A 25,760-nucleotide genomic window follows, 5' to 3' on the forward strand; every position below is an offset into this window, starting at 1 on the left:
GCAGCCAATGTGACTGGCTCAAGATGGCAGTGTTATTGGGGCCTGGCGTGTGGAACGTGGTCTTTCCTTGTCTGGTCTTTAACTTCTTCCTGGTTGTAAAGATTGACATACCTCCGCACATGCAGATGTAACAAAATAGGTGGGCGTCTATGCAGAGAAAAACATAAAGAGAACTGCTACATATTTGGAGTGAAAGCAAGAAGTAGTGTGAAATATGTTTAACCAAAGTAGAAACATAAAACTGTGAAAAGAAATAAAAATAAAAAATACATAGCCTATCTTTTTTTCTCTGATTTTATTTCTCTCTGTGCAGTCAGGAGCTATGATTTACTCACCGGTGACATCATGGAGACCACAGCTATTTTTATTGGCTGGTAAATGGCCAGCTCTTCTCCATGCTATGCCACCTGTCCAATCCGCACCAGTCAACAAGCCCCTGGGAAAAAAAATCAAGCACCCAAAAATGATTGAGAGTTGAAAGGCGGAATATGATACATGCATGCCATGCTACTGTCCTAGGCATGTTTCACAAGTCAAATGTCTTGTCACTGCTACTGGTTTGGTGTTCCTGTTTGCCTGCATTAGACATATACAGTGCACTGCGTTTCTTATTTAAAAAAAAAAAAAAAACATACTCAATGTATTTTTCTGTTTCAATCTGCATACATTCTTTTGGGTTTTGCATGTGAATTTAGAATTAGATATCCCTCTGTTGATGACATCTTGTGATCGACACCATGTTCTGCGCTCCTTGTTCTGCCCTGCGGGCTTCACAAATGTTTGAGTGTGCGTGTGTTTGTGTGACTCCGAGGGTGGGGTTATTCCTGGCCGTGTGTTGTGTGTTCTGAGGTGCAATTTAGTCACATGCCATCTGACCAACCCTTGGCCCTGAAAAATGATAAGTACAGTAGAGGGTGGGGGCCAGCACATAACCTCACTGCCCACTGGAGTGATGTCAATTTCAGCAAAAGCAAGTTAGCGGATTTATAAGATGAGAACAGATGTAAATAATGACTGTAGATAATAACACAGATTACAGTGTTCATTAAAGAATACATTAAAATGGGCTGATTACGACACACTGGGCCCCTGGGCACAGACAAGTAAAGGGCCCCACCACCTTGCCTGAGTTTTTTTTTTAAATTAATTAATTTATTTAACCTTTATTTAACCTGGAATAGTCCTGTTTATTTTATTTTTATTTTATTTCCAATTAGGGCCCCAGGGCCTGTTGCTGCTTGGTCTGTTCAGTAATTCTTGTATGACTACATTTATGAAATTTTCAAGTGTTGAAAAAGCAGCCATGAAAGATGGCTTTATTTCCTGCTTATAGAACCATACAAAGGTCTTGAGCTTTATGGCCTAATGTATTCTACTTTAATGTTAGTAAGGGTTTTTGAATTTAGCAGGTTTGGTGCCTCTATAAAGGATTATTAACAAACTGAGACAATATAGACATTTCCAATTAGGGTCAGAATGGCCTGAGCCTGGATGGACACCAACAAGAGCACTTCACAAATGAATAGCCTGTAAATGAATGAAAGCTGTAAACCATGAAAGGATTTGCTGATTAAGTTTCTTAAAAGCATGTTTGAGAGATCAGAATACCCTTTACTGTAGAGAAACAAAGGGCTAGTCCTGAATGGCCATGTGTGATAACTGCACGCCACACAGAAGCTACTCTTGACCTTAATGCCTCATATTATCATTCAGGAGAGTGGCTGAGTCCATCTTGTGGCAGGGTTGTGAAAGGACGAGTAATGCTTTTTAGAGAGTTCCTGAAAAAGAGAGGTTTATTCTGTGAAACAACGCTAGAGGGGGCTAAATGTTTCAAATAGGAGGCAAATACTTATAAGGCCAAAACGCTGTTTAACATAACTGTTCTTTGTCTGATGGGAAATATCTCAGTGTTGTGGTATTCATTATAACTTTATATAATTTAAAACCTTGTGACTTATAAAAATAGTGCACTGTTTTTCCCTCAAGAGTTTGTCCACTTTGCTGATATGTGATGACTCACTGATGTAAAAACCACATTAGGAAAAAACGGAGGAGGAAGATATGATTGTGATAGCGGCCAACATTAAATTTCCTTTTCTCGTAAGGAACTGTGAAGCAGACTGTCTATGCTGATGCAGTAAATAGAAATCTAGATTCTCCACGTACCCAATTAAGAAGAAGGTTGATCACAATCACAAACTGATTGAACTCTTTGTGAAAACCATTTCAGAATTACATAGTGTAAAATTATTTTCTCCTTTCAAAAAGCATCCATGTTAATCCACAATCAAAGGGCCTTAAGTTTACTAAGAAGAACAGAAGATATAAGAATTCATATAACCTACGTCAAAGTTTATAGTCCAGAGCAGGGATATTTGCTTTGTCCCGGGGCCACATTTACAAAGTGACCGGAAAACATGGGCAAGTTAATAAACAAATATAATATTTAGCAGTAGGCTATATATAATAAATTAATTACCTGCTATCAACCTTTGCTTTTTTTAATGTTTGCTGTCCTCACATATGTTTGCCAAGAGGCAAATGCAGTCGCAGCAGACAGGTTAGGTGTATGAAGGTATGAAGGGGTGATTTCAGGACATTCTGGGCTTATCCTGAACCTCTGTTGGGGGGTCAGGGGGAATCCCTTTGTTGCCTTTTTTTTCACTGTGGCACCTCAAATTTAGTGTAAAAAAGAAATCCCATAGTGAATCCATTTATTTTCACTGTCAATTAGAAAATTTTCAGCAAGCCACCCAGCACCCTATCACAGGCCAAATTTGGCCCACAAACCATAAGTTCAATGTCACTGTCCTAGAGTGTCTCTGTTAAGCTTGTTTCACTTAAAGTTAAAAAATGTCGCCTTAACGTCCTGTAAGGGTCAACCAGTTTTCTCAGAAATATTTTTGTGAAACTGGATAAAGTATATTCTGTCTTAGTAAAGAGTGGAACAACTAGCAAGAATACAATCAAATTTTATTTAAAAAATAGGTATTTTTATGCCACATCAGTTATCTTGTGATTCCACCAGTAAGTAGCACGAACCTTAGTGGGGTACTAATTACTAAAATTAGCCCTACATGTCTGTTGAACCTCTGAAAATAAGCTACAGTTACATGCTTAAATGTTTAATTGTAATAATTTCTCCAAAAAAAAAAGCCAAAAACTTTTTGAGGTTTTTTGAGAATTATAAATTATGCATTCCAAAATAATTAGTTGGGCTTTAATAAGTAATTTAACTATTTCAGTTTATTAGTTCATTTGCGTGATTTATTAATTTTACTGGAAAACGTCAAACAAATGCCGAGTCCCAGTTAAATGCTCAGTTCCTTTTACTAGCGACACATTTTGACAAATAAAGGCCTGTCTCTATTTGAAGCCTGGTCTGGTGGCCATGCAGTTCATTTTCATATAAGTTCTTTGGATTTATAAAACCGAGTTGTTTGCTACCTGCTGGAGATAACCTAAGTTAACTAAATTAGCTGCTTAGATCACACATACAATATGTATTGTATGTAAAAACTTTTGTCAATATGGACATGCTACACACACGTACTGAAACCACAAGCACTAAAGAAGACGGTATTATCAGCATAGTAAACACAAAAGACGCAAAGAAGAGATCAGTAGATGTAAAAGACAATTTTTCAATAAGCCAGGGAAAATGCCCAGTGAACTCTATTCATAATTATCATAATTATATATTTAAATTATGGTACAGAATTATTATAATTTGTAAGCGTTTTTAAAGGGTTAATTTCCCTTTCTTTTTTGTTTGGATTTTTTGGGGGGGAATTTTTAGGTAATTTTCTTGTACTTTTCACAAATTTCTTGCTAACCTCTGGTTCATTTCATTTTCTGTTGCTCATTTTCTTCTTCCCATGTTTTTGAATAAATAAAGCCAATTCGGCCAGGTCTTAAATCATTAAATAATTTGATTGTATTTCCATCTTTGCTAAGCATGCTTTTTGTGAAAGGACGTAAAATCCCGTCCCATATAGACGCCTTATTCCAAATATAAGCCTGTTGAGTTCAGTGATTTAAGCAAATAATAAACAGGGGTATTCATTGAAGTTTTACGGTATATTTTATATTGAATAGGTCTGCTTCGAGGTTCCACATCAGAGTGTGAAAGTGCACCTCCGCGCCATTGGGGGGCGCGTGTCCGCTGTAAATAAATGCCATCGTGGGTTGACGAGGGCCGCCCAGCCATGTTGAGGAGTCTGTCAAGCAAACTGCAGCCCGCCATTGTGTAGAAACCAGGCTCTGTAGAGAGATAGGGGCGCTTGGGTGAAACTCTTCAATAGCTAGACCAATTCTACACCCTGCCTCTTTTATTTAGGAGTAAATACAGTTACACAGGCTCCGGGGGGGAAAGACATGTCAGCCAGCAGCCTTCTTGAACAGGTAAAGAGGGGTGTTTTCTGAACATTTACGAGGGCCAAATTTCTCAGCATCGCGACGGCTAGCGAGGATAGCTTAGCTCAGAGGCAGCGGCTGTGGCTCAGTAGTGCAGTAGGCCTGACCACCTGCTAAAGGAACTGACTGCTGAAAATATATCTCTTCATCTATTTTTCCCCTTCCTTTCTTCTCATAAATCAAACCTTCATGAATCACCTGGACCCAATCCAGAGACCGAAAGGCCAAGCTAATAAAGGTAAGAACAAATATTGTATTAACGCTGCCGACACGGGGTTGAGTGAATGCGGATCTTTTTACGTGCGGTGCGCTTTGAAAATCTTGCGTGCGCGGATGCGATAGCTCCTAGCTGCTTGACAAATAGGCCTGTGCGTTTAAGTTTTTTTTAATGTTTACGTTTATTTGCCACTTGCACGAAACGAACATTGTGCTTTATAAGAGTGTTCTCGGTCCCTTTCTCATCATTTGCGAGTTTCCTCAAGACCCCTGAAATGGCACTTGTAAGTTAGCATTAGCTATCTACCTAGCTAACGTTAAATGGCAACATGATGCATAGCCTTTTCCTGGTTTAACTTGCAACGCTTTTTATCACACTGACAGGTGCGAGAACACACTCTAACTTCTCGGTGTCTCTTAATATCGGTCACTGAGAGACATTTTTGCAGTGCTAAGCCACAGGTGCCATCCTATCACGCTGGCTAATGTTAGCCAAGTCCGTCATGTTGAAAGGACTCTTGGCGCTCGTTAACATGGAGACGCTGCGCACTGCACGCAGCTAACCACACAGCTAGCGTGCTAACGTTAGCTGGTTGCTAAGTTAACAGAAAATGACACGTCTTCCGACATCCTTTTCCTGTGTCCAAATGGGCCTCGCGCTTTCCCGTCATCATGCTGTTCAGGCTGTAATATATGTCAGCATGTATTTAATAACCTGTTGTAATTTAACTTTAAAGTGTCCCGAAAAGCCCCCAGAAGTCAACCGACACAGTAGCAACAGCTATTAGAGAACACCCTGAAACTTGTAAAAACAAACCACAAGCCAATGGTTCACAAGCATTAAACATGCAATAGAGTTGCTCTGGATATAAAAGTGTATAATCTCTACTACATTTTAGTTTTTAAGTTTAAATATCTTATATGACAGTATGCATTACAGTGCAAAAGTCTTAGGCCAACTTGTTGTTTTAGCAAAGCTGCAATGAGGAGCTATATATGTATTTTAGTCTGATTATAAAAAATACAACTAAAGAATACTGTGAACATGTACAATGCATTGATACACACAAAAACAGAACTAAATGGCTTCTGTAGACTGAAGACAATGTTTATTGTGAAACATAGAATCATACAATCAAAACAAAAGGTAGCTCAAACAATACTTAGCTTCGGTCATATCTTTAATGTAACCTGGTGTAAATACACTAGAAGATTACAATTACAAAATCTAATATTGTCTGCCCATGAGAGTTCAAGACATGGTGAATAGAAAGGGAGGTTACAGTAAATACTTGCAGCTATATCTTGTTGAAGTTGTTATATTCTGAAATTTTTGCATTTTTACACATTTTCTGTATGCTTGTGTTTTAGAAAAGAGGCTATTGAGAAATAAATCTGTATGATCATTATAACCTTGCTAAAATAAAGTTTAAGGTGGTCAAAGACTTGCACAGTACTGTATAGTCAGTGCCAGGTGCCTTCATTTCTTCTCTGGCATTGATTCATCTCATGTGCACAATATGCTGTGTAATCTGAAGCCTATTAAGTAGTCATAGTATGTGATGTCTTATCATGCTCAGCTGCATTTCCTGTGTCACTCATAAATAATTGCTAGGAGTGGTTTTTTTGTGTAACAAGTGGTGGTGATTCTGACGTTAAACGACCAGATAATAAGATATCTCATTGCTGTAGTCGCACAAACCTGTATCATCTGTTTACATCAGTATCATTTTCTTTTCAGTGCAAAACGGAGCTGTGACCCAAAAGGATACTTTGAATGACGATGAGTTTGAGCCTTACCTGAATACTCAGGCCAGACAGGTAAGCTGTAATTGACCTGTGTTTGCCAACAGGTGCTGCTTTTCTGTTGAATCACCTTTATTATCAGAGATTAAAGTACCCTCAAGTTATCAAACAACTGAATACCCTCATTTTTGTTTTTGTTCCTGGTTAGTTATAAATCTTTTTAATTTTTGTCTCTTATGATCAAAGGCAATTTCATAGATTAAAAAATCAACAAGTTGTAACTTGAACCTTAATATCAGAAGTTGCCACTTATATTTCAAGTGTGTTCATTTGTTTTTCTTTGCACAGTCATTTTAGTGTATAGTAGAAATGGAGTTGGAATGGTACAAGATTTTCAAGGTATGATAACCATCCCCCCAAAAAATGTCACAGTATTACAAAATAATTATTATTGTTAGTTAAAATCATCCCTCAGGGTATGTAAACAGAAGCTTTTTTTAAGTTGAACAAGTGCATTAATCAAATTAAACCATGGCACCATTTCCTTTAAATGGAAGTATGCTTAAAAAGGATGCCTTTTTAAAATAACTTTTTTTAAACAAAAAAGGTGAGATTCTCTTTGTAGTTGCATTTTCATACAATTTTCAATTTTCATACAATTGTATACCTTACTATATCACTTATTATATCATGATTCTTAAGATAAGTAGCATGTGGCCTGAGTAATGATAGCCTGATAGCCAGGATCAATTTTAAATGCCCTGATTTCGCAGTTTGCCTCAGAACACCCCTAATACCTACATGCTACCTTGATATCATGTATTTTTGCATGATATATTAGACATTTGGGACTATTCGTGTTGTTAGTATTTCACAAAAGCTTTGGAAGTAAGAAGTTCTGTCGGCGTGACTTTTTGGTAACAAGTACAACAATTAATACACTCTTGCAGACTGCTTTGTTTCAGTGGCCTTGGTGCCTATTTTTTTATTTATTTTTTTGTGAGTGTGCACATCCCTACTTTTTGCATTGCTAAGGAATATGGGATGACCTTAAAGATGTGCAGCAGGAATGAGCGCAATTTGTCAATTATGAAGTTTTCAGTGGCCTTGAATATTACTTCTCTTTGATCAGTGGATTTCCTCTTGTGTGGCAACAGACACACTGTCTGTGAAGTGGGCTGTAGAGGAAAAGAATGGAGCCTGTATTTTCCTCCACTCAGAAGAGTGCACCATCCTTTTGTTAAAGAGAATGTTACTTTTTTGTATGGTATAGTTCAGGGCTATGCATTTATAGATCAGATCTGAAGAGAGGAAGAGAAGTACTGTAAGTTTAGTTATTGTGTGGTGGGTCCTTGTTTTATGATAATGATTAAATAATTAAGTACATTTGTTCACATTTTCTCTTGGTCTGACTTTTTGGATCCACAAGGACAAGGTATAAACATATATAGAACCGTAGGTTATGTTAAGAATTAATGTTGTAAATAATGTTATGTAATCAGTAAAGTTTTAGTGTGTTGTTGCAAAGATTTTTTTTTAATTGTCTCTCGTCACTAAAACCAATTCTTTGTCTATTTAGAGCAATGCCTATACGGCCATGTCGGACTCGTACATGCCCAGCTACTACAGCCCCTCCATAGGATTTTCCTACTCCTTAAACGAGGCAGCATGGTCCACAGGTGGAGACCCTCCTATGCCCTACCTGGCCTCCTATGGACAGTTGAGCAATGGGGAGCCCCACTACCTCCCGGACGCTATGTTTGGCCAGCCAGGCCCCCTGGGGAGCAACCCTTTCCTTGGGCAGCATGGTTTCAACTTCTTCCCCAGTGGCATCGACTTCTCGGCATGGGGCAATAACAGCTCTCAGGGACAGTCGGGGACACCACAGAGCTCTGGCTACAGCAGCAGCTACGCCTATGCTCCCAGCTCACTTGGGGGTGCCATGATCGATGGACAGTCCCCGTTTGCACCTGCTGCCAACGAGCCCCTGAACAAGGCACCAGGTATGAACAGCCTTGACCAGGGCATGGCAGGGCTTAAGATCGGTGGTGCCGCTCCTGGTGGTAATGGGGACATGGCTCCTAAGGTGGTTGGCTCTGGCTTACCAGGTGGGGGTCCTCTTGGCCCTGTATCATCTGTAGGACCTCCCAGCATGCCTCCTGTCTCTATTGCCCCTGCCAAGCCCGCCTCCTGGGCCGATATTGCCAGCAAGCCAGCCAAGCCTCAACCCAAGCTGAAAACCAAGGGTGGTATGGCAGGTGCCAATTTGCCTCCTCCGCCCATTAAACACAACATGGACATCGGCACTTGGGACAACAAAGGCACCATGCCTAAAGCTGCCACCCCCCAGCAGGTGCCCCCTATTCCCAGCAACGGGCAGCCGCCCAATCAGGCTTCCCCTCAACCTGGAGCTACTGCTGTAGGGAACCCACAGATGCCCCTCAGCAATGGACAGCTGGTTCCTCCTGTTTCCCAAATGGGGCAGCATCAGCTTCCACCCAGTGGGCAACCAGGTATGGCTCAGATGCCCCAGCCTCCCCTCTCCCAGGGTCCTCCTCCTCCAAGCCAACAACCTTCTCAACCGACTCGTTGGGTCCCTCCACGGAACCGGGCCAATGGATTTGGGGATGCCAGTGGAAGTGGTGCAGGCCAGTCACCTCCCACTTCTTCTGGTGTGGGTGTGGTTCCTGGAGTCCCCTCTGAGCCTCACCCAGTCTTAGAGAAGTTGCGCATGGTCAACAATTATAACCCCAAGGACTTTGACTGGAATCCTAAGCAGGGCAGGGTGTTTATCATCAAGAGCTACTCAGAGGATGACATCCACCGCTCCATCAAGTACAACATCTGGTGCAGCACGGAGCATGGCAACAAGAGGCTTGACGCAGCGTACCGTTCGTTGGGTGGCAAAGGGCCACTTTACCTTCTGTTCAGTGTCAATGGGAGTGGTCACTTCTGTGGTGTAGCAGAGATGCGCTCACCCGTGGACTACAACACGTCTGCTGGCGTGTGGTCACAGGACAAGTGGAAGGGTCGTTTTGATGTGCGCTGGATCTTTGTTAAGGACGTTCCCAACAGTCAGCTACGGCACATTCGACTGGAGAACAACGAAAACAAGCCAGTGACCAACTCTCGGGACACACAGGAGGTACCACTGGACAAGGCCAGGCAGGTGCTTAAGATCATCGCTGGATATAAACACACCACTTCCATCTTCGATGACTTCTCTCACTACGAGAAGCGTCAGGAGGAGGAAGAGTGTGTGAAAAAGGTAATAAAGTTACTGATGAGTAAAGTGAATGATAAAACTGATGAATGAAAAAAAAGTGTTCTGCTTTAACTTTGGTTGAAAAAGATGCTGTATATGAAGAGCTTGTGTGTGTGTGTGTGTGTGTGTGTGTGTGTGTGTGTGTGTGTGTGTGTGTGTGTGTGTGCGTGCGTGTACAACCTTTCCTTTCCCTTGCATTACAAAGGTATTCAGGAACATCTTGAAGATTTGCACATGTAGATTTACAGTGTGATTGTGAGCAGTATTATATTTATATATTATGTGAGTGTTCTTTCAGTTTTTCACCGTGACGTTATGTGTTCTGAGAGAGAATAATACGCACATCTACAAGGCTAAAAAAAAAAACAAAAAAAAACCTGCATACATTGAAAGTGTTGAAAAGTAATGCCTGCACACTTAATGAAGACAACATTTCAATCCTACTTGGATCTTCCTCAGGTCAAAATGTTGTGACAGTTACGTGTTCTACCTGTTATATCACTCGAATGTACTGCTGCCATTTAGAAGGAATAACGAAGAATGACCACCAGAAATAATTTTACTTGGTGATATTCGCTCAAAGCTAACATTGGAAAATGGAAATACTCAGTGCATTATATGAAAACATATCTAAAGCTTAAAGTGATTGGTTTGGACTGTGGTTTAGTGTCATTTTGCTAGCCTTATCAGGGGTTTCTCTTCCTGTCTTTGACACAAGCTCAGTTGTGTAACCTCCTGAAGATATGTAAAATGTATTTTTTTTATGCTTAATGTCGGAACAGACATTTTGGTAACGGATGAAATGTGTTCATCTTATTTTGTGCTGAGCTGTCAGCATCAACATGAACAAAAATAGATGAGCAAATGTATTGCAGCTCATAATGTTGTGATACTTGTTTGTATTCTTCCTGTGAAAAGGGTAATGTAATACTTGGGCTTTGGTGTCCACAGCTGTATTACACATTCTTTAATCTTTCCACTTGACAGAGAGACAAATTATGGGAAAAATATGCCAAGACACAGTATTGACTTCCTTTTCACAACAGCAGCTCGTTAACCTTAATTGCCATCCTTTTTCTTGTTTGCCATTAGATGTATAAACCTTTGTCTTCCAGTGTTTTGGGATTTAAGGTTTCAGTTGTATCTATTTATTCTGGATCTTTATTTTTACTTCATGCTACCTTAGCTCCCAAAACATACTTTTAATATACATATATAGCATAGGGGTGTGAGAAAATATTGACACACTTTATGTTTTATGGTACTGTATTGATTCTTAAAATTATTATCATCTTTTTATTAATAGTTTGCAAGAATAGATTTGCGCTATTGGGTCATTTTGAGTTGTACTCAAACTGTGGATGTATTACGAGTCATGGATGCAACATTTGAAGTGGGGTCACGTTCATACCCATGAAAGTTGCTCAGTGGCGCATGTAGCCAAACGCTGTATTTCTGCGGTGTGAAATTACCTGCATCTTCTGCATTATTGAGCCCATAGAGCATGGGCACTAGATACTGCAGAACAGTGCAGCCGAGCAGATAACTTTTGGTTTAGTGCTCTGCTAACTTCAATGAGGACAAAATGATTTAATCTTACAGCTCTTCGAGACTTTTGAAATGTTATCGGACCAAATAGGTCAATTCCTGATGGAGAAACGAGTCATTTCGCAGAGGGTTTCACACAAATTTTTACACTGGTTGACAGATGTCTATTTCAGAATGTAATTGTATGGGAGAAAGTTATTTTGGGGCCTGTGGCATCAGGTGACTGTGTAATTCCAGTTTTGGCCACTTTGTAAAATTTGTTTCAAAGCCCGGCGCTGTTCCTTGGCCATTTGATTCTTTCACTTTAATGTAACAGCATATTTCTAGCGTTAACACAAAGAATACAGACTTATGAAACGGGCAGCCGTAAAAGACGCAACAATAACTATGACAGTTTTCCTAAATTAATATATAATCTGGATTACAATATCGTAATATATTGAATTGCAACCTCTGTATTAAGATACGTATTGAATCGGTATCTTGCCTATATGAAGCGTGTTAAAGCCACAAAAATGTGCTGCGTAAAGGTTATTTTATTGAACTCTTTAAAAAAAAAAAAAAAGAAAAAAAGGGGGGGGTAAAGAGCTCTAGAAACAAGTGTGTTGGTCACTATATTTTTTTTTTAATTTTATATTTAGTCAAGATAACATTGTGTTGGACAGTTGCTTTACCTGCTGTTTGTTTTCTCACCTGCAAGAAAGACATCAAACCTAAATGACTGTAGTAACTTTCAGTACACAATCCTTAATGTATTCATATAGGTATTTTAATTGTATTGATTGTGGTCTTTTCAGGTATTCATCTAAATCACATTTAGGGGTCTTGTGTTTGTACAAAATCTTATTAGTCTTGAGCCATTTTCCAGAACTTGTGTAGTATGTATTTTTAGAGCTGTTCTGTTATTGACACTCACACTTAAGAACCTTAAATGACTCGTGACCATGTTACTGAAGGCATCATGATACATACAACAGATGAGTCCTGTCGATATATGAACTCTTTGTCCAGAGCACACATTGTAAATACAAGTTATATTTGGCTGTTTTTGATTAATACGTAATGCATAATGTGACAAAGATAGACAGCTTTTCATTTGGTCTGTGAGACATTTGTATGCTGAATTGTAGTTTATATGTTGGCTTTTTTTATCACTAACTGGTGTGGTTAATGCAAAAGTTACCAGGCTGTTTCAAAGGATGTGGATAAGACTTTTTTTTTTTTTAATAAGTAATCCTTCTTGTCAAATTTGTGATGAAGATCTGATTGTATTATAGCGACTTGTCTGTTACAGTCATGCTCAGTTTTCACTCTATGTGTGGCAGGTGGAGGTCCAAGGCAGTGAGCCATATGCCAGCAACCCAAGCAACAGGAGTCATTACAGGCTTCAGGTAACTGGCTTTATCTGTCACAACATGCAGAAGCACTTTACGTGTTATTTTGATACTCGATGGATACAGCTTGAAATACTTTGAGTTACATCAATTTGTTGGATGTCATGAATGTTGATCGAAATTCAAGCACCTAAAACAAATATATTATATCTTAACTGTACCTAATGCCCAGGCCACACTACCCGTGTAAAAAGTGCGTAAAAGCTGCCACACTAAACTCCTACATGTGGTGTTCACACATACAGCGTTGCCTCTACAGAGCTGCTTGCTGCTTACTGTTATAACTACTGTATTTTCACAATTAAAGTCTGGTACTCCACTCATTTATAAAGTGCAAGCCACTGTATCGTTAACAAAGTTGTCATGATAGTATTTAACCAAAAAAAGCCTTAACATATGAAGAGATTCTGTTAAAAGATGTTTTCAGAGGGATTTAATTTAAAGGGAAAGAGGAAAGGTTGAGTTCAAAAGAATTACACCTTTTCTGTGCCTGTACAGACTCAGAATTATGCCGAATCGCATTCTGCTGTTCGATACAAATATTCTATATATATATATAATATATTATAATAAGTTTTGTCTTCGACATAAGTGTCCTTTTTTTGCTGAAACCGTGCATCAAGCAGAAAAAAATAGACCACCCTCCTATTCCCTAGATGTTCTGTAGCCGTGCCTGAGCAGCGCTGCTCATATTTGCTCAATTATAAACAATTTTGAACCACTTATGCTTAAGATCTCAATAGCTAAAAAAAAAAAATAAGCTCACCTAATATAAAGAGTTTGTTTTCATCTCACGCCCACTTGACTTTAGCCATGTTTGCTTTCCTCGCTTATATTTATCTCCTCATGCGGGACACACCGCAGTAACAAGGGCGAGACGCTCACCGACAGCCTGACTGTTGTGGTGTGTCAGGACTTTAAGTAAAATGGAAGCTATGAGCAGGTGTGCATATTTGGATTTGTCAAAGAGTGAACCAGAAGAACGTGTATGGATTTGTGTTTCCTGTAGTTTGAAAATACAAATATGTTGTACGTTGTGTGTAATTTGCTGTCCTTTTTTTGTGTTGTAGGAGCGCCAAGGACGAGTCAAGTAACAGTTGGTGCTTTGGTCAAAAGACTGCAATGGCCCCTCCTAAAGCCCTGTCCACCCCATTACGTCATACATCCAGATCTCTAAGAAATTCTAATAGGGGTGAAGAATTAACCAAGGACAAAAAAACTAAATGAAGACTTTCTTGATTTCTTTTGACTTTAAAGACTTACTTCGAACTTGTAGTAAAAAGAAAAGGAAACGATTATTCATAGGACTACAACTAAATGCATAGCACCCTTAGGTGATATCTTTTTTGCCCCACCCCATTCCACTACATATGCTTTTCCCTTGTATGCTGCTTTTTCCTTTTTCCTTTTTTAAATGAAAGGATCATCCTCTGTTTTTATGGTCCAAGAGCAAGTCTGTAATTCTCACACAAACACACAAATCCAATAGAAATTTGTGGTGTTGGCTTATAATAGCGTTCCGAAGTCAAGTCAAGAATGGGCAGTCTGTCTCATTTTCTTTGTAAACCCCCCCCCTCACCCTCCTGTCTTTTGAGGATGCTCACATCTTCAACCAGGACCCAGTGGAGTTTCCTCCTCAGTGGATTTTCATCGTAGACGGGTGTCAGCTGCGCTCACTCCAGAATCTGTTTCCTACATGCTTGCCATGTTTTTGTTTGAGAGGACTGCAGATGTTCAGAATGGCCCTCGTTTTGTTTTCGCATGTGCTGGACGGAGTGTGTGGGGAAGGTAGGGTGCGGAGGATCTGGAGAGGAAGAGTAGGGAAAAGGGGGGTCAAGAGTTTGAAAGCAGAAGAAATGTTAAGTTGGCAAGCCTTGCTCAGTGTATAATTTTATGGTCTAAAAAAAATTGGGGCCCTCTGTTAACAGTCTTCATTGGACTTTATTTACCCTCTTTTTCTTTCTCTTGGACAAGTTAATTCATCGTTGCTATGGGCTGCTTTCTTTTTTTGTTTTTTTCTCCTTCCTCCGTTTTCTAAAGACAGTGATGCGAGTGGCCTTGCCCCCACTCTTTCTATTAATCAGTTCAAAAGTAATAAATGTGGTATATTCAGCAGAACTGGTGTGCATTCCCCTTGTTTGACTGTGTAAAGCAATTTTGTCATGCAGCGTGTCTGTGCATTTCTTTTCATCTGTTTTTCGTTTTCCCAGATGGGTTAATGAATGAATGTTTTTCTGATAACCTCCAGCCCGTCCACTCCCCCACCCTGACTTAAAGTTTTCACCTGCATTTCTTACCTCTCTATTTTCCAAACCCACCTTGTCCTCCACACTCCCTTTTCTGACTGCTCAGCCGACCATACATACTATAATATCACAATCAGCTTCCACCATTTTCAGAATGTCATTGTTGGTGAGTAAAAAAAAAAAAAAAACCCATAAAAAAAAACGCAAGGTCCTCTTTCAGAACTACTGGCTTTTATTTGTGGCATAATAAAGATGCTCCACAAAGTGGTGTGTGGGTTTTTCCTCAGTATCTTTTTTTTATTTGTTTTTTAAGTCACGTGGGTGGCCTTTTGTACCTGTGTATGTTGCGTCCTTATCCTAAAAGCAAAACAAAATCATTTTTTTGATCGTCTGAATGAGTAGATTCTGTTTAACCATGTTGCACTTAATTTGTTTTGGGAGAATACACACCCTCTGTAACTCATTTTTGCATAAGGGACTATAATATCAAGGTTCCTGCAGATCCTTAAAAAGTCTTAAAAGGCATTGAGTTCATTTATCTGAAAATAAGCCCTTTTTTTGGTATTGAAATGTCTTAAATCAGTATTTCAGAAGGCTTTTAAAAAGAAAATCAGGGTCCCACGGTCATGGAATTTCTTATCTTATTTTCCTCGCTGTGAAAAGTCATGAAGTAAAATAATTGGGAGTTTTGGAAAAGTCTTGGAATTGTGTTGTAATGAAATTGTCACACTACTCTAACCTGCATAAACTTTCACGTAAATGTGACCCAGCAGCACATTTATTTTTTTAATCTTTAAAAAAAAAATGCCAGGTAGATGGGCCAAGAATGCTTTTTAGTACTATATGGGTCCTTGAAAAGTCATGAAAAAGTTTTGAAAGTTTGTCCATAAAAGTGTGGGAGCCCTGAAAAATATTTGGGATGTGGGAAGTAGGTCTCCATGAATCTTTTTTTGTCTGATGTTTTATTGTTAAGTATCAGGCAGATAGGGTCGCAGAACCAACAAATTGTCCCCCCAAAACCACCTGTTTGTTTTTGTTTTTTTTTTGTTTGTTTGTTTTTTTTAGTTTCGGTTGTTATAGATTTGGTTTTAAATTTCTTTTCGACTGGCATTAAAAAATGTCACATCTCGCTTGCTTTAAACTGTAGGAACCCTGAATATATATATTACGGTAATATCTTGGCAATAGAAACTATGCGTATTCTATCTTGTGTACCTGCGCGTGTACACTTGACAGTACGGGAAATTAACTGCAATCCGCCATTTTCCTCTGTCGTCTGTGCGGTTGTATTGGACGTAACGGCCACAAGAGGGAGACGCAGCATTATTTACTGCTCTCTCTTCCACCCTGACGGGAGGACGGGCCCTTCAGCCGGGGGTCGACGAGTATCCTTAAAAAGGGTTTTCAGCATGAAGGCCTTCTGCACACTCGGCGAGTAGTGTGACTATCTTATTGTTTTTAAATGACCTTTAACGGTTCGTCTTTTAAGAAACAGTCGAATAAAATGTTTCAGTACAAACCTTTTTGTAAACCAGTGCTGCCGTTAGGTTCTGCATGCTTGTGATTTGATAGATATGTGTGGCCTTTAAGTGTAAGAGATATAAAATACAGCTACTAGCATATACGGATAAATTTCGGATTTACCATGGCCATAAAATGACAACACAATAATAGCCAAAACTGGTAAACCTGCTGCCAAAATTATCAACCTCCTCCTTTCAAAATTACGTTTTTATTTGTTATACTAATTGTTGTGTTTTTTTTTCTATAGCAGCATAAAATCGAAAATAAGTTGCCTAAAGCTTTCTTGTGTTGTTTACACTGTTTGCAAACCGTAAATATCATAATATGCAGGCTGTGTAAATCAGTAAAAATCTATACATTTTTTATATCTATTTTGATAAAGATGTAGCTTAGGCCTTTTTCATTTATCAAAATAATGACAAATTCACACAAAATTATGCACAGGCTGTATAGGCCTACAAGTGACAGTGTCCCAAAGGTGTGATTAATTTGCTCATAATATTTATAGGAAAATCCAAATTATGACTGCCCCGTGCAACTACATAAACCTGACCACATCCTGCACAACGACGAGCTTAATTTAATAATTTAATGTCAGAGTTTAACGCAAAAATGCCCATTTTATAACGCAAGGTGTAACCTTTAGCTGCAGAACTTTGGCAGGTGATGTACTGAGCGGGAAAAAAACGGGCGCACATCGTCACTCAGCTTTTTTGGGACTGAAGTGCAGGTCTTGAAAAGAAAAGAACTGCGCGCGTGTGCGTGTGTGTGTGCTTTGGTTGCGCGGGTGTAGAGTGGAGGGGGTCGACGGCACGTGTCGTGTCTGCGTTGAGGGTGCGTGGCAAACACGCTGCCTCGAGGGGATCTCCTGTGACCCTTATCTCGCGCGTCTCTGGGGACGCCTTTTAGCCCCTCCTGGGATGCAAATGAACGGCCATAAAAGAGAGGCAGAAACAGCCACCGAGACGATGGAGGAGGAGAAGAAAGGGAAATGGGACCATGGGGAGAAAGTAGCGGTGGAGGAGGAGGAGGTGGTGGGGAGGTTGCAGGCGAGGAAGAGGAGGGGGCGAGGTCAGGCACTCACATCTCAAAGCGCACATCAAGCTAAAGAGGAGATAGAGGAACAAAATAAGTTGCCCTGCAGTGGTGAGAGGAGAAATTCCTCCTCTGCGTGTGTGTGCGTGTGTGTGTGTGTGTTTGAAAGACTTCTTGCTTCTTTATCATGTGCAGCCAGTAAGCAGATTAGAATTGGAAAGATTATATAGACACTGGGTATCCTATTTTTGCATTGATTCATTTATGAGATATATCACTTTTTTAACATTTTAAATATTACACTCTGCAACCTTACATTTCTGTAATCATCAAGGCAAAATATTTAAAATATATTTTCATCCCATAGGAGGTAATATTCAGTGAGAGCTCCACATTAGGTGCGTTGTGTCTGTGGGTTCATATCGCACTGCAAGGTCATGGTTCTGCTTTATTTTCCCCTCATTATCATAAGGCATCCATCTCTTTCTTCCATTAGTGACGCTTCACCATGTCGCCAGCCCGACCTCTATTTACATGACTAAATTAGATTTCTTCTCTCTCTTTTTGGGTGTTTTGTTTGGGAGAGCCTGTCTGTAATGTTAAAAAAAAGAAGTAAATATGAAAACACAGCAGTATATCACAATGGCTTTTGACTGCATTATTTTTAACAGAGGGAAAAAATAATAATAAATGTCGCTTTAACACATTTTCCTTGCATTTACAATTACTAGTAAAAGCTTTTATGAGTTTCCTGATGCTTTAGGTAAAAAAAAAAATGGCATTAGAAATAAAATATATTATTATCAATGTTTTTTTATATATATTTAATGTATATATTTAACTTTTTTTAACATACACTTCCTAGACCTATTATTCCACACCTGTCAACAATTTATCTGCATTATTTTGCATCATAACCAAAAGCACTAATAAAAGAAATAATAAGAATAGAAAAAATAGGCCATTTAGGGAAAGGAATATGTCATGATGATGAGTGTTTTTAGCACATGAGTACGGGGGGGCTACATGCAGTCACCTGCTCACCATCGCCAGGGGTCCCGCACTGTTGACACATTGAGTATTAGCACCTCATTTCTCCTAGTGTCCCAATTCTATTGAGAATTTTGCAGATGCATAATGTGTGGACAGGCGAAGGCGACTGAAAACAGTTGATGACCTATGTCTCAACATATGTGACACACTTGCCCTCTGCACGCTCTTAATTGTGTGGAAGTGACAGGCAATCATGAAATGCTTTCCGCTGGTGGATTAAAATACAGAGATGTATACAGGCTTGATATAGAGTGTATTTGTTAAAAAAAAAAAAAAAAGCTTTTTGCATTTATCTGAAAATCTCTCTAGGCTTAATTTTGTACTTATTATGATGTTATGATTGTTTTTGCAATGATTTTATCCATTCTTTCAACATATCATATTTTGAATAGACAATAGCTTTAAAAATATAGAATTAAAGCTACATCATTTAGTAAAATACACTGAAAGAAATCTGACCAAAAATCCACAATTTCACTTTTTCATTTTTGCAAATTCTGCCTCCGTCATCTGAGATGTAGGTCAACTCACATCTCTATCGCCTACAGCGCTTTACAGCTTGAATCATTTGATGTGGCTCTGTGATTATAGGAGTAGAAATGAAGCTCATTATTTAAATCATATGATGTGCTTCGGGCCTTTTTACTTTGAAAAGAAACACTAGATAGTACAAATAGAAATGTAGTCCACGAAATGACTTCTTTATTGAGACTTTTTTTGCAGAACAAAAACACAAACAAAGGAGTGATATCGAAACCCACGAACAAAAAGAAAAACCTTTTCATTTAATTCATAATTTAAAATAAAGCCGTTTTTTGAGTGTGGATGGTCATGGGAATAATGCTCAGTTTAACTAAAATAAATCGGCATGCATGAGAATGATTCTGGGGGTTGTTGCCTTTTATGACAAGTTTCCTACAACAGCACATAATGCTCTTTCTGCTTTCTCACCCTGTTTTTCCATCTTTCTCTCAGACAGGGCAAGTGTACGCTCATGCGTAAACACACAGACCTTTGAAGTGGCCCTCTGTCACCACATGGCAAATCCCCCTGGTGTGATCCCTCTGTCCATTTGGCCACAGGACCAATACTGGTAGGCTGCCTATGGCTCTGTCTGTTCTGTCATTATGGAATCCAGTATATTACTTAGACTGGTTTCAAGTGATTATGGTGTATTTCTCTCCTATGTTATCCGCATTTCTCTCCTGTGTTTCCTGTATTTCTCTCCTATGTTTGCTGTGTTTCTCTCATGTTTTACCTGAATTTCTCTCCTATGATTCCTGTATTTTCTCTCCTATGTTACCTGTATGTCTGTCCTAGGTTTCTCCTGCTTGCATTAAGTGATCTGTGCACTTGCTCTGCTTTGCCTTCCACTCTGTGACTATAACGGTCGTTGCTTGTTAATCTCATAGGACTGTAGCGAGCATTTGTCTGTGTAGTTATCAGTGCCACTCTCCTGTCCTTTAGCGGCTGTACGCTGGTCTCTCAGGTGAGCGATGACTGTGGCTTCTCTCTTGGCATTCACCGCGTGCCTTAATTGTATTGAAATTAAATCAAGGTCCACTGTGAACACAAAGAGCTCAAACCCAAACTTCCCATAATGTTCTCATATGTCACTTAACCCCACTTTTAGCCACACTTTTCCTCCTTTTGTATTTGCGTTCTACTGCAGTTTTCGACACAAGCGCTATTTGCTAAACGCTGTCGATCTTAACAGTACATCCTAATGTTGCATTTTGTCGGTACATCCCTGTTTGACTTTCTCTTTCCGCTTTCCTCACCTGTGATCTCTCTCCTCCCTGAGGGCTCAGAGGCGGCTATGCGGTCCTTTCACACGTCAAAGTACATTGCTAATCCCACACCAGCATGCGTTCTCCCCTTTGCAATGAAAACAGATTTTCTATACAGACAATACAGGAGAAAGAAAACATATATGATACAAGCCAATGACATTGTGATTCCTCTGACAGAAAAGCCACGAGTGTGTAATTGCATGCATGTGGATGTGCAAGAAAAGGTTTCCAGCAACATAATATGATAAAGAAAATACATCTAGTGATCATCAAAGCAGCATTCGCACCGTTAAGGCATTCACTGTATACACATAGCATCATTAAAAAAGCACCACAGAGAGAAGAGAGCACAGAGAGACAGGGAGTGAGATAGAGCGAGCGAGCGATGCTACCTTTGTTGCACCATAAAGAGAGCAGCAGCCCAGCTACCTGATTGCTACCATTCCTGCAGACCATCTTCCCCCTCAGAGCAAAACAAAGGGATGACGACTAGATATTTATGAGTACACACTGCGATGCGCCGCTATGCCTTCTCCTCGCCATAGCTCTGCCTCCGCTGTTCCTGGTTAAGAGCTTGGTACGGTTTAATCAGACCAAGCAGTTCTTCATTACAGTTGGTAAAGCTGTGTCGTTATCCCCCCCCCTCACCCTCCCTCTCTCCCTCCCTCCTACTCTCCATCTCTTCTCTACTGTTCTCTCTCTCTCTCTCTCTCTGTGCACTATGCGCATGTAACCACAGCCATGTACAGATTAGAAAACAGGATCTAAATACCATCCTTGGATTAATAACTGCATGCACAAATAATTTAGCAAAGAGTAAAAACTGATGTGAGCAAAAAGAGGTGGAATTTAGCTTCTTTGCCATTATGCAAGACTGTCACATCCAGAAAAACTGTTAAAAAATCCCTTTCTTTTTAAACTCGTGACCGCAATTCCTTTCTATATTTGCCTATTAAATACTACTGTAGCACAAGCAGAATAGGGTTTTCTCAGATCAAATACATCCTTCCTCTCTAAAGACGAGGCAAAAAAACCAGCAGAGGAGCTGCAGAGTATTTCCTCCTTCAGGTCCTTTGGTCCTGGTTTTGTTATTGTTGCTGTAGTTGTAGCTTGTGACTGCGCAGCTCCATCCTGTGAAGGTCCTTGTGGGTTGGGAAGAGCAGGGGAGCAGGCACACAGGGGGGTTGGTGGTGGGATGGCGGACAAGGGGGCTGAAGGGACGGGAGGCAGGCAGGTGTCACGCATGCAGTCAGGGGAAAGAGGAGGAAAAAAAGGGGAAAAAAACTAAATTCTACCCAGTCACCACCATTAGAAAAATCCATTTGTATCTGCTCAAGACAAAACCAAAAAGGAAGACAAAAAAGCCCAAGATGTTAAAATATACATATATAAGCCCAGGAAGGTATATATGTATAAGGATCCAAGGGAGAAGGAGGAGAAGGACAGAGATAAGGGATGGACGGACGAGGAGGAACAGGCAACTGGCTCACACACAGACACACTGCGCCGAGGCGAAGGCACGGGCTTCAATTTATGCTTTCTGGTCGACACCACCCCCCATCTCACACGCACGCACACACACATGCAGACACACACACACACACACACAAGAGCGTCCCGCCCCTATCTGCCCCTGTCCCTGTCCTGTCCCGTACTGGATGCGTGGCCCAGCTGATCAGTGCAGAGGGATTAGCCAACGGGGCCAGCTGGCAGGGATTACACAGGCAAAGTGGGGGAGGTGTGTGTGGGGGGTGGTGGGAATGGGAGGGGGGACGAAGGGTGAGGAGGGTAAGCCTAATGTTGGGGAGGGAGGATGGTGGGGGGGGGGATGGGAGAACCTGTCTTGTCCTGCACACACACACACACACACACACACACACACAGATGTGCATGTAGACACTAATGTAAAACACACACATTTCATGCACACATATGTATCATGCACCAGCGCCTGAGCACAATATAAAATACTTACAAATGTGGCTTTAGCGGCAGCGGATGCACGAGCTGCAGCGGCGCAGACTGCAGGGGTAGCCAGGCAGTAATGCATGCAGCGCATCCTCGCGCCCCAGCGACGCACAGTGTTGATAAATGTATGTAAATGTGCAGAAGGCAGCGGGGGGATGGATGGAAGAGGGAGGCAGAGGGAGGGAGGGAAGCCCACGGGAGAGTGGGGCCAGGCTGACAATGCAAGGCTTTGACCCTTGACCTCTCTCCGCTCCATCATCCGCGGCCATCAGCTGATCCCGGGAAATGGACAGCCGCAGTAACACCCCCCCCTCCTCTTCTCTTTCTCCCTCTCATGCACACACACCCGTGCACAAAATCCAGGGGCAAACTCACCTCTTATTTTTCACCAGTCCTTTTCCATCTTTCGCTCCTTGCAGCCCTTCATTGCTCTTTTCCGTCTCATGCCTCACTTCACCACTTAGCTCGCCCCGATATCCCACTCCTAACCTTTCTCATTATTTTGAAATGTGTCGACATCTACAACTGTCATATCTGTGCAGGAAGAGATCCATTCTGTATGAGTATATTTTTTCAGTTCATGTTTTGACTGATCCCACTGAATTCAAGAGTTGTTGCTTATATTGTCTGTCAGTCCTACTTCTGCCATTTTTTTCAAGAAATGTTTTGACCTATTCCAACAAAACTTCCAAATAACATCTGCAATCCCACATGTAAGAGTTAAAGCAATGCATTTTGCAAACAAAATCAAATGAAACACTCTTTGTCAGCATTTTAAATTCATTTATGTGCTTGAAAATTAGTGCAGCAATTGTTTTATGAACATTACACACATTGTAATTTTGGTGTTGAGGTGATTATCCTTATTTTTATAATGTCAAATATACATGTTTTTGTGTTTTTCAAAAGACAGATTATGATCATTGTCTGATGTTAATCTGTAATAGTGCAGCAGTTTTGTAAGTTTGAGTCTTTCTCGTCGTATATTTGAAACCACGCAGGCTTACCGGCTACACGTCTGCCCAGCAGCGATTTGACACACATTAACTTCACACCCTTTGATCTCCATTTTTAGAAAAAGCATAAAATATCTATTTCAATATCATGCAGAATTACATGCCTTGATGGGATAAACTGTCCTAGTATTTGATATATTATTTTTCATGCAATATGCGATCCATCTCTCGTCTGTCACCGAATCTGCATAAACTGCCAGGTGGAGCAGGATAATTTAGAGACGCGTTCACTTAGTATTAGTTGCTTTGAGTGTTATTTTGTGAAAAGCTAAACGTCAAAAGTTTTTGCAGACCTGTCAACAGCAGTTTGAGCTACAGTATACAAGACAGAGACGTGGCTCAGTCCAAACACACATACACAAAATCATGCATACACGTGCAGACAAGATAGATGCACACACACACACACACACAAACACACACACACAGACACTGACATAGAGTGATTTCTGTAAAATCAAAGAGACATTTTGTAGGGCCTCGCAGGCAGAAAACAGCAGCACTGTTTTATAGTAAATATATAGAATCAGACATGGTTGATGTGTGACAAATAGGACATTAGTTTAGATCTGTTTACATGAAATGCACAATAACATTGCAGCAGAGCTCTGGGGTGGAACGATAAAGACAGCTTGGCCTTCCATTTCTGAGGGATAGAGAGATGGATGTTAAGAGAGAATGTGAGTGAAGGCTGTTTGAATGGAGGTAAAATGAATTCCCTTTTCCTATTTTTGTTTTTGAGGAAACACATTTGTCCACTCTTTCTGATTTCTGTCAAGTATTTTTGTCATTTCTTGGAGAAGGCTGGAACCCTATTATTTATGGGCATAAATTACATGGCACAAATTTCACACATTGTGTCCTGTAAGTGTGTATATGTTTAAGTTAGGTTATGTATGTTGGCATGAAGAGAGGAAGGAAGATTTGCAACTGAATTTTGATGTCTTGCTACCCTGTTCTCCATTTTAAAAGCTTGTGAGGATAAGAGCGGGCGAACGGGCATGCAACCCTACCAGCAGACAGCTAGGAAAGATCACAGAGAGGCAAGGGAAGATTTTTTTTTTTTTTAATATCATAGGGAGAAATACAAGGGGAAGACGCAAGCTGTTATACAAAGAGACAAGCTGGGAGAGGCAGACAGGCAGGAAGACAGAGAGAGACAGGCCGAGACAAATAGACAAGTGCTCGTCCCTAGTTCGGTAATCTGATGGAGAGATTAGCAAGCAGGCAGCATTTGGGTCGGATTATCGAGTCATTAGAAAAGACTGGTGCTCCAGAGCCTCTCTCATGTGTTAATGTGGCTTTACAGATCCTCAGTGCAGTCTGTGCAGATTGTCTAGATTGTGTCGAGAGTATACACAGTAGATAGTCTTTCAATATGTAAATAGGGCCACATAAACCCGGTGCCCCACGATTTGATTTCTTCGTATGTCTATTATATAACTGCCATATGAAATACAGCAACTTTTATGACTTATGTTTTTTTTTTAATTTTGATTTATTTTATTTTATTTTACTTTATCAAAAAAAGAGGAAAATTTACTGCAGAATTTCCTATTTTGGGTGAAGTTCCACATTGCAATGCTGCAGAAGTGTTTATAGCTGAACTGAAGTGAATCACACAGAATTGTCCCCAATATGTCAGTGAAACTAATCTATTTTTTCAATTATTATAATTTTTGCATCAGTTGAATCCCAACTTTATGTTTATTCTCGGAGAAAGGCTAAATTGTCTTTTGATTTTTAATCCTAAAATTTGCAATTTACCACCTATCATCAGAATTTATTTTTATGTAAAATACTACTTAGCATTGTTATTGGTTGTATTTTGTTTTTTCTCTGAAAAGTTACATCACGACAGTTTTTAGCAGTGACACCCAAATTGTGGCATAGAGGCAGGTGAACCTGAAGTCAAATGAAGCAGTCTCTGAGCACATTCATCAGCAGCAATATGTTTGTTTGTTTTTTAAATTCTTTATTTTTTTGACATATTACAAAACATACATTAGGACAGAACAGTTAAGTTTTCCTGCTGTTTCGATTTTTTTCAAAATGTAAGAACTTTGTATATTTTGGAAGAGATAAAGTGTACATATAAGAGCAATGAAATAACATGTCAGGGAGAGCCTTGTGAAAAAAATAGAGTAGCGGTGAGAATAAAACAGCATAGTGCGGTCATTCATCTGATTCCTCCACAAAAGCAGCTATATGTCAAACTGTAAAGCCTTAAACCGTAGCATTTAGCGCTGTAGGTCAGTGAAGAATACAGGGGTATGTGGCCTTCGTGCACTTGCAAATCATACAGCTGTGATGTTCAGTGATGACGGGATTTAAACGGGATCAGGAGGAAGCCAGAGAGCTTACGAGTGTGTGGGTGTCTGTGCAGGGGAATACATGTATTTACAGTAGGTTATGTGGATTTTGGGTATTTACTTTGTGAATATCAGTAGCGATACACACAGCTCAGCTGTGTGTGTGTGTGTGTGTGTGTGTGTGTGTGTGTGTGTGTGTGTGTGTGTGTTTTTCGATGTGTCAGGGGC

The 25,760-nt window shown here is 40.1% G+C and overlaps 1 protein-coding gene across 1 annotated transcript; it reads left to right on the top strand.

Annotated features, from left to right (window-relative positions):
* The first annotated feature begins 4,190 nt into the window (after window positions 1-4,190).
* ythdf2 (YTH N6-methyladenosine RNA binding protein F2) lies at window positions 4,191-14,703 on the top strand. Its single transcript, XM_042500591.2, has 6 exons — window positions 4,191-4,404; window positions 4,630-4,654; window positions 6,374-6,453; window positions 7,958-9,646; window positions 12,517-12,582; window positions 13,656-14,703. The coding sequence occupies exons 1-6, from the start codon at window positions 4,378-4,380 to the stop codon at window positions 13,677-13,679; spliced, it is 1,911 nt and encodes a 636-aa protein (XP_042356525.1). The 5' UTR covers window positions 4,191-4,377; the 3' UTR covers window positions 13,680-14,703.
* Window positions 14,704-25,760: the final 11,057 nt, after the last annotated feature.

Source organism: Plectropomus leopardus, chromosome 14, assembly GCF_026936395.1.
Source record: "Plectropomus leopardus strain MGB_pleo_1.0 chromosome 14, ASM2693639v1, whole genome shotgun sequence".
Classification (NCBI taxonomy): domain Eukaryota; kingdom Metazoa; phylum Chordata; class Actinopteri; order Perciformes; family Serranidae; genus Plectropomus; species Plectropomus leopardus.

Coding starts and splice junctions, on each gene's coding strand:
- ythdf2 (XM_042500591.2), top strand. CDS start 4,378: ATGTCAGCCAGCAGCCTTCTTGAACAG. Junction 4,655..6,373: donor GAAAGGCCAAGCTAATAAAG/GTAAGAACAAAT, acceptor TTTTCTTTTCAG/TGCAAAACGGAGCTGTGACC. Junction 6,454..7,957: donor TGAATACTCAGGCCAGACAG/GTAAGCTGTAAT, acceptor TTGTCTATTTAG/AGCAATGCCTATACGGCCAT.